Source organism: Tetrahymena thermophila, assembly GCF_000189635.1.
Source record: "Tetrahymena thermophila SB210 genomic scaffold scf_8254644, whole genome shotgun sequence".
Lineage (NCBI taxonomy): Eukaryota > Ciliophora > Oligohymenophorea > Hymenostomatida > Tetrahymenidae > Tetrahymena > Tetrahymena thermophila.
The window spans coordinates 134,614-150,244 of record NW_002476412.1 but is presented as its reverse complement, the minus strand read 5'-3'; the positions used below and the strand labels follow the sequence as shown (position 1 = coordinate 150,244).

The 15,631-nt window shown below is 22.9% G+C and overlaps 3 protein-coding genes across 3 annotated transcripts; all 3 read left to right on the top strand. All coding sequences in view use genetic code 6, as the record gives it.

Moving 5' to 3' along the window:
* Positions 1-681: 681 nt before the first annotated feature.
* Positions 682-5,513, top strand: TTHERM_00648950 (WW domain protein; the record flags this gene model as incomplete). The annotated part of the gene is made up of 11 exons (XM_001032289.2): positions 682-739; positions 809-884; positions 938-1,503; positions 1,559-1,977; positions 2,027-2,350; positions 3,303-3,614; positions 3,674-4,210; positions 4,273-4,691; positions 4,749-4,915; positions 4,989-5,392; positions 5,451-5,513. The coding sequence occupies 11 exons, from the start codon at positions 682-684 to the stop codon at positions 5,511-5,513; spliced, it is 3,345 nt and encodes a 1,114-aa protein (XP_001032289.2).
* Positions 5,514-6,539: 1,026 nt separating this feature from the next.
* Positions 6,540-7,319, top strand: TTHERM_000648949 (seven in absentia family protein; the record flags this gene model as incomplete). Its single annotated transcript, XM_012797724.1, has 1 exon — positions 6,540-7,319. The coding sequence occupies one exon, from the start codon at positions 6,540-6,542 to the stop codon at positions 7,317-7,319; it is 780 nt and encodes a 259-aa protein (XP_012653178.1).
* A 1,414-nt stretch (positions 7,320-8,733) lies between these two features.
* TTHERM_00648940 (WD domain, G-beta repeat protein) lies at positions 8,734-15,153 on the top strand (the record flags this gene model as incomplete). The annotated part of the gene is made up of 2 exons (XM_001032288.2): positions 8,734-14,962; positions 15,032-15,153. 2 exons carry the CDS (start codon positions 8,734-8,736, stop codon positions 15,151-15,153), a joined length of 6,351 nt encoding a protein of 2,116 aa, XP_001032288.2.
* Between the last annotated feature and the right edge of the window lie 478 nt (positions 15,154-15,631).

Below are 15,631 nucleotides of genomic sequence, written 5' to 3'. Positions count from 1 at the left end.
GCCTTTTGATAATTTTTCTTTTGAAATTTTGCAAAACTAATTATTTATTATTAAACTTCTATTTCAAATAGTAAAAATTTATTATCATTCATTATAATGAACAGAAATCGTAATAATTAAGTTTTCTGCATATTTAAATTTATTCTTTGTTCTGAATACAAGCACTCAAAACAAACTTAAAAATGTATTTAATTAGTAATTCTACTAGCAATAAAATATTATTTTAATAACAAAAAAATAATTCTTAAATAAATTAAATGGTTTCTCAAATAAATAATTTTTAAATTTGATAAAAGAATATACTAAATAAAAATCCATTTATTTTGTACCTTAAAAAGATTAAGAAACATTTACTGCTTTGAAGGATAGAAATAATAATTGAAAAAATAGAAATTTGTTAAAATAAATTTAAATCCTTTTTAAATTTTTAATATTTTTGATAATTTTTTTTAGGTTTAGTTGGTGTTTTTAAACTGACAAAATTGATTAGTAAATGAATATTTATTTTAATTTAGTTTTTTATATCTTTACAAAATAGCATTAATTAATTATTCAAATTCAAAATAAATAAACAAACAATAATTGGTTATTTATTTATCAATCAAATTACACTTTCTATTTTGATATTATAAATATTTATTAGACAAGATTTATTTACATTTTTAGTACAGTTAAAGCTTTATGGAAGGCTAATAATAAATAGAAGATATTTAAATAGAATACTCTCCTACTAAGGAAGGTAAATAAATTATTTTAGATATCATTTTTAATATTTATTGATTGATTTCTTTTGCCAAAATATATTTAGAGATTATTGAGTATGCAAAATATCTAGGAATGGATATTCAAAAAGATTAACGATATTTATACATTGCAGAAGAGGGGTAAATTATAATTGGATATTATTTCATTAAAAGCAATCATTGCTTTAATACAGATTGAGAGCTCCTCTTCCTGAAGGATGGAAAGAATACATCACGCAAGAAGGAGAAATATATTATTTTAACTAGGAGAAATAAATGTCTTAATGGGAGCATCCTAGTGATGAGTTTTACAAACAAAAATTTATGGAGTAAAAAAATAAAGACTAGTTAGCTACGTAGTCGTTGCAGGATTTTGTAGAAAATGATATTTCTAATTAAAACACTTAGTTTATTTAAGAGCAATAATAGAAATAAGTTCAAAAAAACGTTGTTAAAAATTCTCCAATCACAAGCGAATCAAATGTGCTTTAAAAAAATATTAATTAATTAAAGATACAAAGTCCTATAAATATAAATTAAGCTTAAATGTTAGGAAGACAAACTCCAAAGCAGGAGTATTATGAGTACGTCAATTAAGCTGAGCTAAAGATAAATGAGTATCAATAAAAGAAGTCAAATGAATTAAATGAACAGATTGTTAATTTAGAAAATATATTTTAAGAGAAAAAGAAATAGCTAAAACAGTAAATTGATTCGCAGTTGCAAACGTTTATTAATGCATGGGATGAAACAAATGCAAGTAAAATATATATATTAATATAAATTTTTTTGAATAAGTTCAATTTTTATAAAAGAATCGTTGATAGAAAATAAGACTGAAGAAGAAATAAATGTGTAAAGTGAGAAGGAGAAGATTTTACAATAATTATAAATTAATTTTAATGAATAAAAAATTATACAAGAAAATAAATTAAATCAACAGTTCAAAGAATTAAAAGAGTAAATTTAGCAGAGAATTGAGAGAAAATATCAAATTCAAATTGACATGCTTGAGGCAGAGAAAAAGGATTTTGATGATATCAATTAGAACAAGAGTTTTTTGAATATTTCTTAAAGAAATATCAATAACACTCTAGTTTAGGAGCAGTAAAAGATGAAACAATATTACCAAGAGTAAATTCAGAGATTTAAAGATTAAGGCCAAGAGAATTTAAAATATGCAATTTAAGATTACAAAGGTAATCTAAACATTCAGCTTTAGTAAAAGAGACAGGTAAGTAATTAAATTTATAAATTTAACTTTATTTTATCTCTTAATACAGCAAAAGCTAAGGGAAATGAAGGAAAAAATAGATTTAGCAAATGAACAAAAAAAGGATAAAATAAGAAAAGAGATTCAAGCAGAATTCGAGTTAAAAAAATTTGAGCTAAAAAAGTAATATGTAGTTGAAGAAAAAGCCTTAGAGTAGCAAGAAAGAATAAAGATAGAAGCAGAATACTCAAATGAAGTATCAAAATTGGAGTTAAAATACATTGAAGACTTATAAAAGCTGAAGCAATCGGAGGAGATGTATTATCTCAAAAAGCAAGATAGACTTCTTAAAATATAAAATGAAATACAATAAAAATACGAAATGCAAGAAAAAGTAATTAATTAATTAATTCATTCATTTTACAATTAAAAATTTATACAAATAAAAAAGAAAAAATTATTTTGATCATATTAAATATTTCATGAGATAAATAAAATTTTAGAATTAATGTTATTCAATAAAAAAGAAAAATTATTTTGATAAAATTAAATGTTTCATGAGATAAATAAAATTATAGAATTCAATGTTATTCAAATAAAAAAGAAAAAAATGTTGTGATATTTCATGAGATTAAATTTTAGAATTAAATGTTATTCAAATAAAAAAGAAAGTAATGTTTTGGTTAAATTAAATATTTCTTGAGATAAAATTTAAGAATCAAAAATTTTATTCAAATAAAATAAGAAAGAAATGTTTTTGATTAAATTAAATATTTCATGAGATAAAATTTTAGAATTAAAAATTTTATTCAAATAAAATGTTTTTGATTAAATTAATTATTTCATGAGATATACTTTTAGAATTAAAAGAGATATACTTTTAGAATTAAAAATTTATTCAAATAAAATAAGTAAGAAATGTTTTTGATTAAATTAAATATTAATAAAATTTTAGAATTAAATTATATTAAATAAAATAATAATAAATTATTTAGATTAAATTAAATATTTCTTAAGATAAAATTTTAGAATTAAAAATTTATTCAAATAAAATAAGAAAGAATTATTTTGATCATATTAAATATTTATTGAGATAAAAAGAGTTTTTTGTTATCTTATAATTTTAGTTTAAAGTGCAATAAATAGTTCTCAAATATTTAATATATGGAAGTGTTATATTTATTAAAATGCCATTTTATATATAATATGATCAACTAATTTATCAAAAATTCAATCTATATAATTATTATTTATCTTATAATTGTTTTATTTCATTTAATTTAGGATTGTTACTTTAATTTTTTTAAATATAAATTTTATTTAACATTTAATTTTTTTTTCTTTAGGAATTAGTTGCAAAACTCGAAAGAAAAATTTAGAAGTTGGAAGATGAGTAGCTAGATTTATAGAGCAAATTGAATACTAAAAAGATTTACTCAAAAAAATACGCTGAACTAAAGAATTTAGAATTATAATTAAACGATAATATTAAACAGCAAAATGAACAAATTAAACTCACTCAGGAGTAGATTGAGTCTGATAAAGAGAATATATCAGGTTTTTAAAATTAAATTCAAGAAAAATTGCAGGAATATTAAAAATTATTGCAGGAATAAAACTAATTTAATATTCCTAGCTCATAAAATATTTATGCTTAGGTAAATTATATATATTTTTTTTATATGAAGAGTTAGATTATATTTATTGTTTTATATAGGAGAGAAGGGAGCAGTAATTAATTGATAAGGTTAGCAAGCTAAAAGATGATTTTACCTAAATTCAAAGTGATTAGTTTAATGCTAATAATTATACTATTTCTTAGGAAAACGATATTTTGAAAAACAGAGATATTAATTTAATCAAAAAAGGAACATTTGTGATAAAAAATAATGAAAATGAATAAAACTCTACTTTGTCAAAAGAAAAAGAACAACTTTAACATCTAAAAAAAGTTATTGAGCAAAAATTAGATGAAATTCATAGACCTCAAGTTGATAATTATTTATCAATTCCTAAACAAACACCAAGTAATAATGAAGATGAGTCTTTTATTAGAAAAAGACATTCTCAATTTGAGAGCTCTCAATTTTAACAGTAAAAAAGATTCTCTTCTTACGATAGAGCTTATTAAACTCAGAGTTAGTAAGGATTTTATTAGGATTCCAGAAGACAAGACATGCAGTTTTAAACCTCAAAAGAAGATTAAATCAGTCAGCTCAAATAGCAGCTTGAGCAAATAAAAAATTAAGTTATGGTAAATTCATTTCTAATATTTTTAAAGAAATATTTATTCAAATTTAATTTTTTTTTTATTAGGCAAATGAATAGAAGAGAAAAAATTTTCAAAAGTAAACTCCACCTTTGATTCCTTCTCATAATCTTAAAAACAGAGAACTTTCTTTGGATGATTTTACAAATAAGAGAATTATTACTCCAAGTCATTAAGGAACTATTTAGTTTAATAAATTTGGAGAAACAAGTAGAATTAATAGCCATAACTAGTCAGTTTAGAGTTTTAAAGCAGCAAACAACCAAAACCAATCGCCTTTTTACTAGTTGAAAAAAGATTGGAAAACAATTATGTCACTAGAGTTTGAAAAGCTTAAATTAGAGTCTGATGGTGTAAAAAAAGACAAAGAAATTCTGAGTCACTAAATTCAAACAACAAAAGAAGAAATAAAAAGCTTAAAAAGAGGACAAAATGAATTTTTATTGCACGACTTATCAAAAAATATGTAAAAAAACAAACAACATTAAATTTCAATACTTGAATAATTTTTTATTTAATAAAGATAAAACACTGTCAAAAATGCAGAAAAAGTTTTAAAATAAAAACTCATTGGCCAGGAAAATCATAAAATAAGCTTACAAAAAAAAGAATTGGAATTAAATTAAAAGAAACGCATGCTTGACAATATTTAAATAAAATTAGAAACAATGAATCATTCAGATGAAGAAGGTAAAAATTAGCTATATTAATTTGAGTTAATTAATATTAATAAGCTCTTACATATATATATATATATATTTAGACGAAATAGAAAGCATGTATGAAGAATACAAATAGTTATCAAGAGAAGAACATTAGAAATATTCAACATCTATTAACAGCTTTAATTATGAAAGCTAGTAAACTTATCAAGCTTAAAGGAAATAATACCAACAAGAGTAGTCATACTTAAATAGATAAAAAAATAAATATTAGAAGTTTGCACATTAAAACGGTTAAAGCTTCTAAGAATATGAGCTGGATGAGCAAGAAGAAGAAGGTATTACTCAGTAAAGTGATTAAGATTAATTAGAACATCATTCTTCATGGGAAGATAATAACGAAGACGATTTTAAACATGCAAACTAAAGCTTTTAATAGAGAATTATTTCTGCCAAATATTAATCACTCCAACCACCAAACAAATATAGCAAAATAGGACAAGAAGTAATTTATTTTAAACTTAATTCAAATTATAAAATGTACAACTATTTACTAAATTTAGGTCTACATCTAAGGAAAAATGAAGCATTACTAAGATCTTCTATCAAAATATACAATTAATTGAAAAAAAGTTATCTAATTTAATTAAAAATATTACATTTAATATATTCCATGACTGACTGTTTAAAACAAACTAAACAATTATACTAATAAATAAAATATTTATTTTACTAATAAATTATAATTTATTTTTATTTTTTACATTTTAAAAATACTAATTAAGTAAAATCTATCTTTAAATATTTATTGTAGGACATTAAAATTTCTTAATTACTTCTAGGAACTGTTGAAATTATTTTATTCTATTTTTTATTTTGAAATAAATTAAAAAATTATGCTAATAAGTAAAACATTTTCATATTACTAATAAATAATGTCAGATTAATTTTAATTTTATACAAAAGACAGTTTAAGTTAAACCTAAATTTAAATATTTAATGTAGGACGGACTTTAAATTTCTTAATTACTTCAAGAAATTCTTTAAATTTTATTATTATATATATATGTAGTACCCTAGGGTACTGCCTTTTTCAAGGCTACATACACGAATAATAATAATAATAATTTTTAAATTTTTTAAAAAGACAATTTAAGTAAATTGTATCTTTAAGAATTTATTTTAGGATATTAAAATTTTTTAATTAGTTCAAGAAATTGTTTAAATTTTTTTATTTGTTATTTTTAAATTAAAATTAACTTTCAAAAATAATTAAAAAATTTATTTAGCCAAATTAATTTTATAAAAAAATATGAACAATGAAAAGATTTTTATTTTTGAAAAAATCATTGTTGGTTATTTCAGTTATTCAAAGCTAAAGTAATCAAAATGAAAAAATAAAGCAATTCTCAGTAAATAATTGTTCCAATAATAAATAAATAATAGGAATACCTAAATTAAAATTAAAAAATGTAAAAAGTACCTTTAGCTTTATTCTATCAATGTTTTTGAATTTTAATTCTTACAAATTCCGATAATAGCCATTAAAAAAATATCTTTTCTATATTGAGATTAAATAATTAGACAGATATAAAAACCTTAATTAATTTAAAAATGAATAGTAATACTTTTTTTTAATTAGTATAATAATTATGGAAGGAAGTAAAGTAGAAAAAGAAGATATCATCTGCATTATTTGTCAATGTATTCCTAATAAGGCTTTCACTTCTTAATGTTGTGGAATAGTAAGCTGCGATGCATGCGTATAAGATATGAAGTAAAATAGATTATTCGCTTGTCCTAATTGTAGAAATAAACAACCAAATTTTTAGCTAAATATGTATCTTTAAAAACTGATAAACAAATTTCCTATCCCTTGCAAGTATGATTGTGGTTTAATTTTATAAATTTCTGAAATGCCATCACACGAAATAAAATGTCCTCAAAAATACATTTAATGCAGATTGTGTTAATTCAAAGGAAATAAACAATCATTCATAGATCATGCAACATAAAGTCATGAAGACTAAATCCTAAAGCTGTTAGAGTCAAACCCATATCCCTAACTATCAAACTAAATAGATGTATTAAAAGAAATAAAAAATGCAGCTGGTTTTACCTGCAATATAGGTATTACTTCAAAGTTTTATTGTGGAAAGAGTGCAGGATTTAAATGCAATATTTGTACTGGAGTTTGTGGTCCTATGAATGGTTGTAACTGTATTCACTGCATGGAATTAGATATAAAATATAGAAAACTTGATAAAGGAGCTCTAGTCAATGGAGAAGGTAGGATAGCTTTCTATAAAAATGGATCATTTTACTGTGGACTTAAATCAGCAGATTCCAGATTATGTGGAAAAGATTATACATGTCGCCATTGCACTTCCCTTAACGGAGATATTGGTTACTATAAACGCTTATTTTAATGAAATTATTTTTTTAATACAAATCTAAACAAATAACATACGAATAAAACCATAACTTTAATTCATAAAAATAAATGGGAATTGCTTTTCTTTTAAATATACTGAATAGATCGATCGACCTTGACTGAATTTTAAATTATGATTAGACTGTTTATTTATTAAGAATATCAGAATTCAGTAAAATAAATTATAGTTTATTAAATTATTTTAAAACAAACAACTTAAGATATCAAAATTAAATAAATAATGATTTATTTATTTATTTTCTTTGAGTAAATTTTTTTTGTATTCATTCTTAAATTTGAAATTTAAAATAATTTTTATATAATAAATAAATGACTAAATTAATTTTAATAAATTTATAGTAAGTTCAATTAATTAATTAATTTATATTTATTTCTTTTCTCAATATTTCCTTTCACTTATTTTTTAATAATAAACCAATTTATTAAAGTTAACATTATTAGTCATTATAGTAAATACTAATACTAAAATATTTAATAATTTAAAAATAAATTCTTTACAGTTTACAGAAAAGAAAGAAGATTTATTTATATTAAAAAATAAATTAAATTTTTTTGATACTAAAATGTGTTTTGTAATTAATTTAAATTATGATAAAGAATTGATTTTTGTACTAATTAATTTAAAGCCTTTGATTAGTAGAATAAACAATTTATGGAAGAAGAAACACATATTTTATATTGTTCAATTAAAGTATTATTATCTCAACAAAAATTTCATGATTAACAAATAATTAGATAGACAAAACATATTTTTTCAGAAAATATCAACAATATTTTGCTTTACAAATTATACATTTCATACAAATTTAAGACAAGACTTTAAAAAATTCGTTAAACAAACAAGTCTATTTGAATGATGCTTCTTATTTTTATATAAATTTTTAATTTGAATAATAAAATTTATTTGATGAAAAAAAGACTAAATAGCTAATTTAAAATAAAAAAAATAAAAAATTTGCTCTTTTAAAATTTATAAAAAATTATTTAATACTTTTATATCAATTTTTATAATAATTATCTGATCTAATTATATATTTGGAATAAGCAAGCCTATATTGATTCTAAATTGGATTCCATTTAGGCCTAATCAACATAAATTTAATATAAAATTTAATTATTTTGTTGTTTGTATGATAATTTATTTTTATTAAATAAAAATATTAAAACTCGTTTTTAAAAAAAGATTAAGTAGAATTTAAAAAAAACTAGGAATTACAAATAAATAAGTCATAGTTGAAATAAGAAAACAAACAACAATCATAAAAAAGAAACTGATTCTTTAAAAAATCAATCAAGAACAAGCAAATGTACAAAATTCATCAATTATCCTTTATTTTATTAATTCATATTTGAATATTTAATAAGAAACTTTTCAGCTAGAGAGGCTATTAATGATGATGGAAAATAGTAAAAATAAATCAGAAGAAATATTTAATGAAAAGGTATAAATATAATAATAAAAAGAATACTCTATTAAAATATTGTAAGCTTAAACATGTCTTCAAAAAGGATTAGCTTAATTATCATAAATCAGAAAGTAGAATTTGATCAATAAATTAAAACAAAATCATTTAAAAAAAGCTTAAAATTTAATGAATAAGTTGAAAAATTCAACACATAAGCAAGCACTTAGAATTTTAGGAGGAGGTTAATGCTGCAGTTAAGACAATTCCACTTTAAGGGAGATTCATTAGTACAACATTCAAGAAAAAATTAGAGACCTAAACTTACCTCAAGCTTTATAACCTTAAGACAATAATCAAAATAGTTAGTAGACCAACATTAATATTATTAATGAGCTTCCAAGTATTTTTCCTAAAAATGCTTTTAGCTAATCACATGTTACCCAAGTAATCGAAAAATTTGACTAGGCATCAGAAGTGAAGGAAATATTTTAGAAGTACCTTAATCATAAAAAAGTGGAGATCTTGATGGGAATTGATTTTTATAGAAATAGCTTAGTAGAAGCTTTCAATATTATTTTACTTTACTTTGTTTCAGGAACTTAAGAATTAGATAAAGACGACAGAAACGGACTTATTAAATACTTGGAAGTGTTCCTCAATCACCTTAAAGATAATAGTAAATTATTTTCTTGTTAGGATCTTGAGTTTGCTTTTTCTTTTTTGAGTGATTTTAATGAAGAAGATTTTAAAGATGCTCAAAATCAAAATTAAATTGCAGAGTTTTCATAATTTGTTTAAAAATTGTTAACTGGAAAACTAGATAATTCACAAGAGAATTAACTATTAAATAATATTGAGCAGGTCGCATTCTCTAAATAATAACAACTTTAATGTGTTTGGTAAATTGTTGACAAGGTTCATGAAAAAATAAAATCTTTTTCAAAAGATAATGTCTTCTATTTGTTTGTTGCCTTGATTGCTTAAAAGCATAAAAAGTTTGGTAAAATTTAAAATATTTAAGCAAGTGAAGAACTACTTTTCTACATAGAAAAATTTGTTGAATACTCAAACAAAGAAACTTCGAGCTACATAATTCTGTATATTCTAATCTAAATAAACAGCATTTTATCAAATACTAAAGCTTAGATCAACCAAGATGTTCAAAATCAGTATTTAAATAATTAAATTGTGCTTCAATTCATCCAAATGTTGAAATAATAATCTACACAAAAGCACTAATCTGAAAATTTTTTATTGTTCTTTAAATTCACTGTTAAAGATGCTACCTTTAGGTACTTATCTAATTCAATTCTTCTGAAATATTTTTCTATTCTAAAAACTAAGCAAAATTCTGATGCTGAAAATTTATGGGTCCATCTTGTCTATTGCTATGCTACAGAAAAAAATGAAGCAGTTAAGCTAGCTTTTTAGAATAACACAGCATTTGTTGAAAGAGTCAATCAAGAAGTATAGAAAAACCCAACTAAAATTGGAAATGAAGTAATTCAGTACTAGCAAGACAGAAAGTAAGAAATGCAGAATAATAAAATCAGTAAAGATGAGATAGAATAAATAGAAGATACAATTAAAGATCCCAGCGATTTCTTGTAAAAAATATCGATTAAGTTGATTGAATAGTGGGAGTTAGAAGCAAGAAAAAGACTGGAAAAAGACATAGCTCAGAAAGATGACATTTTACTTGAAGTGTAAGATCTGTATATCGATTAAAATATTAAGTATCTATAAGGAAACAACATATTCAATGATTAATAAGACTAGAAATAAAAATAAAATGCTTTATAGTAAATTATAAATAACTTTTTACTGAAAAGTAGTAAAGGATAATAGTGCAATACCTTAGCGGTACTTGCAGAGGGAGGAACAGGAAAGTCTATGCTGATAAAAAAATTAGAAACAGTGATAATGAAAGAAAAGAATTCTAATGCCTTGAAATACAATTCTGAAGTAAATTTCATTCCTTTGCTGATCAAATGTAATAGCTTGGATGCAAATAATCCGTCTTTAGATAATTATTTGTTGAACTAAAAACTTAGTCTAGATCAAATTCAGAAACTAAAAACTTTACCTATTAACAAGCTGATTCTTTTAGATGGATATGATGAATACGCTGGAGACTTCTTTAAAGTTCATACTTAGTTTAAATTAAATGAATGGAAGAATACTCTTCTTATTGTTTCTTCTCGAATGGAAAAAATTAATGAAAACGATGCTGAAAAATACTTTAGTAATTACAACCAATAAAATTAGATTGAAAAATAATCATTGTGCATTGTAAAGCTTGAAGAGTTTGAAAAAAAGGATATTTTTTAGTACTGTGAGAAATTTTACAACAAGGAAGCTACTAAAAGTTAAATTTAACTCAGCTAAGAGCAATTCGTAAATGTGGTAAAAGAGTCTCTCGAAAACAAAGATATGGCCAATATTCTGTATCTCCCGATAAACTTGTATCTATTTACAAGAATGGCAATCAACAAATCACCTAATGAAATCAAAGAATTAATAAAAGACATATCTGACCAGATTCAAATACAAGAAATTTTCTTTAAAGAATAATTCAACAGAGAAGCACTTGACTTTATGACATAGACACAAGAAGATTTATCGAATAAATCTTCTAAAGAGCAAATTATAAATTAATTCTTTATTTACTTTTAAACTGTTGCGATGGAAATGTTTCGCAATAAAGGAGAAAAGAGCAACTTTTTACAAATAAAAAGAGAAGAAATAAAATTTAATTTAATAGGGTAAATAGTTAAAACTCTTTCTGTGGACAATTAAAAAAAGCTTAAAGATAAAATAGAAAATTACGTGAATTCTAAGATCATAACAAGAGTAAAAGATGAAGCAAATTAAGTTATTCAATCAACTTAATAAAAGATCATAGAATTTAAGCACAAGTCATTATTTGAATATTTTGTTGCAAGAGCAATGAAATTTGATTTTGACATCAATCGAGAGAACATTTGCAATTTAAGCTTAGAAGAACTTTCCAAATTCAATATCAACACAAAGCTGATCATGACTTAAGCAAAGAATTAATCAGAGTAGTAAATTTTAATTAAATTTTATAAGCTACTTCAATAAGAAATACTCTCTGATTCTTTCTATGAAAGCTACAAGATTGAAGACATAAAAAAAACAAATAGATTTATCTAGTATATAAAGAAATCTACTATTCCTAGTCCTGATAAGAAAAGTCAAATAGATATTGGTGCATCTAATTTACTCTCTGCTTTGTTTATTTCCAAATTTTCTTATTAAGGTTTAAAGTTTGAGCTCTGCTCTTTCTCTTGTGCTTACCTTTTGTTCAATCAAAGAAAACAGGTCTCGTTTGTAAAATGTAATTTAAGCCATGCGTATTTAGAAACAGATAGTCAGGAAATGTTTTAAGGCTCAAATTTAAAATCTGCCATGTTCAAATCTTATTCACTGACTTTAGATACTAGCACTCTCACTCCTTTATATAAATCAGCTTTTAGTGGAGATAATTTAATTTCAATATCTAACTCAGGCTATATCAATTGTATCAGCTTGAAGGATAACATGGTTTAAGTAATAAATACAAAAAAAGTTTTACAAAATGGAGAGTTTTGCGAATAAATTGAAATAATAAATGAGAAAAAAATAGCTTTTTGCATCTCAAAAACTTTATATGAAATAGATGCTTAAACTCTTGATGTAATAACTAAACATGAATTCTCTAAAAAAATAACTACTTTCACTTTTTCAAGAAACAATAGTAAATACTTAATAAGCCTATAGAATTCAAAAAGTAAATTGTATGGTACAATACAAGACGGCTTTAAAGACGTTTATGCTGAAGGCTATAATCCATTCTTAACTGATAAATTAATAATATTATATAATGGATCGATTCAATTTTTAGATATAGAAAAAAACTTTTCTGTAATTAAAACAGCATAAACTCCTTAAATAAAGAATGCCTTGATAACAAAGTCAGGTCTAAATGCAGTTTTTTGTTTTGCGAGAGAACTATAAGTGTGGGATTTGAAAAGTTTGACTATGACAAAATAAATTAAAAAAGAGCATTTTCTTAAATATGCTGCTATTTCTTAAGATGATCAAATTTTAGCTCTTGCTTTTCTGAATGAGTAAAATGAAGGAGAATATATTGAATTAATTCATAATAATAATAATTATTAGCGTATAGCTATTTATCCCATAAATAAATAATATGAAAAATTATCTTTTTCTTTAAATGGCAACTTTATTTGTTTATCATAAAAGGAGCATCTCGAAATAATAAATAAAGAAAATGACAAAGACTATAAAAAAATGTTTGCTTTGGATTAGAAAGCAGAGATAAAATGTGTTTCATTCTCTCCAAATGGTAGATATTTAGTTACAGGAAATGAAGATTAAAATATTAAAATCTGGGATGTCTAACTTGGATATAAACTAATAAACATCGTTTAGATTTCAGATGAAGTGATTTCTATTGCTTTTTCTCCTGACTCTAAAACCCTTTTAGTTGCTTGTAAATAAAACTAAAGAGCTTATCTTTGGAATGTTGAAAAAGGATTTCAATTCATAAAAGAAATTATGCTTGAATCTCAACAGATTGAGACTGCTAACTTTTCTTCAGATGGTAAATATTTAGCATTTGCTTTTGCTAATAATACTTTCTAGATAAGGAATGTGTTGAGCGATTATTAGATAATCAAAGAAATAAATGAATATAAATAAGAGTAATCAAATTAAAAATTGTATGTCATGGAGATGGAGTCTAAGAGTTAACCATAGCTACCTGCAGTATTTTCAATCGACAGTAAGTGCTTAGCAATAGTAACAAACAAAAAAATTTGCAGATTGCTGGACGTATAAAAAAATTTTTAGTCATTTAAAAGTATTGAAGGCCATACTGATTAAATAACATCAATTGCATACTCGAAAAATGGGAAATATATGGCAACAAGTTCTAAAGATACAACTTGTAAAATTTGGAATGTATAGAAAGACTATGAGCTGATTACTACTATTAAGGATCATACTAGCTCAATACTTAGTATTTCCTTTTCAGCTGATTCTAAATACCTAGCAACAGGCTCTTTTGATCCAGCTTGTAAAATTTGGAATGCAGAATAAGGATTCACTTTAGAAAACATTCTAAAAATAAAAACTTCAAAAGTAGCTTTTTCTCCCACAGAGAATCATCTTGCGACGAATAAGCTTTTAGAATAAAATGAGCATACTTTATAAGTTTGGAATATAAGTGTTGGATACGAAATTATAAAATAATTATAAGGTCATACTCAATAAATATCATCACTAGCTCTATCTTACGATGATAAGTTAATCGCAACAGCTTCTTAAGACTGCACATGTAAAATCTGGGATGCAAAAAAGGGATTTGAGCTTATACACACTGGCATAGTGCATTAAAAGGGGATAAGATAAGTAATATTCTCAATTGACAATAAACTCTTACTTACATCTTGTGAAAATTATGTTAAAGTTTGGAATAAAGAAAAAAATTTTGAACTTTTAACTTCTATAAAATTGGAATAATCTCTAAAATTAGAATAAAATGTTGCCCTATCTCATGAATACCTAGTAATAACAAATATTGGAGAAATGTAATTTTACAATGTCAATAAAGGTTTTAAGCTTGAATTTAAAAAATCTGCATCATCTTTTATAAAAAAATTATACTTTTCAAGGGATGGAAAGTATTTAGCCTCACTTTATTTAGGAGAGTAATATGAGGTTTATGATGCTTCAAATAAATTTGAATAAGTTACGGTACTGTAATACTAATTTAATAGCTCAGAAAAATCAATTTAAAACTTAGCATTCTCCATAGATTCTTAGCATATCGCTTATTCTAATTAAAAGAATGTTAGCATTTATTAATATTAAGACACATGCTAATTTGAAAACATTGATAACTTTGAATGTGAAGATAATGTATTTAGCTTAGAGTTCTTGAATAATAATGAATACTTAGTAATGATTATTCCCAGTCAAGATTTAAAGATTTATCATCTGAATAATAAATATTTGCATACCATAAAATTAGCTGATACTAATATTCAAAATTATCTGGAAGGCGAATATAATATACAAATAATTTTTACAAAAGATTAAAAATACATGTTACTTGGTTATCAAGATACTATATTCAGAGTTTATTAAGTTGAAAGATAAAAAGGAGTCTTAAACTAAGTTATTGGTAATTTATTAATTTATTAATTAATTATTTTTTATTTAAATTAACTTTATAATAATTTATTATAAATAGAATAAGCTTTTAAAATATAATAAGAGAATTACTATGACTAGTTTGGTATTTTAATTGAATCTGAAGCATATAAAAATTAAAAATAGAGCAATGACATTTTTTTCGAAGTTTTCTATGTATGAAAATAGCTTCATAATAATAATAAATATTTATAATTCTTTGTTTTCTTTTTTATTTATCTTCTCTTCGCATTTTATAATCTCATTTAAATTTTCAATTGTTTTTTTTTAAAAAACAGAGTAAGTGTTTTTATTTATTTAATTAACATCCTGTGGAATAATAAATATTATTTTTTATAGCAATTCCAGGTATTAAATTCTTATGAAGTGGAGAATTAAGAATTTAATTCCTGGATTTGCTATAAAATAGATTAATAAATTTAATAATTTTATTTTGCTTTTTATTAAAAAATTTTTATTTTTTTATTTTTTAATATAAAAATGTAATTTAAGAAATTATATTTTTAATTTTTTATAGATTTTTTATGCAGTCTAATCTAAAAAAAGTAAAAAAATACAGTAAGACCAAAAATTTAAAATCGATCCCTATTAATTGCGCAGCAAATTCTGAACTAAGCACATAAAATAATAAAAATTTGGA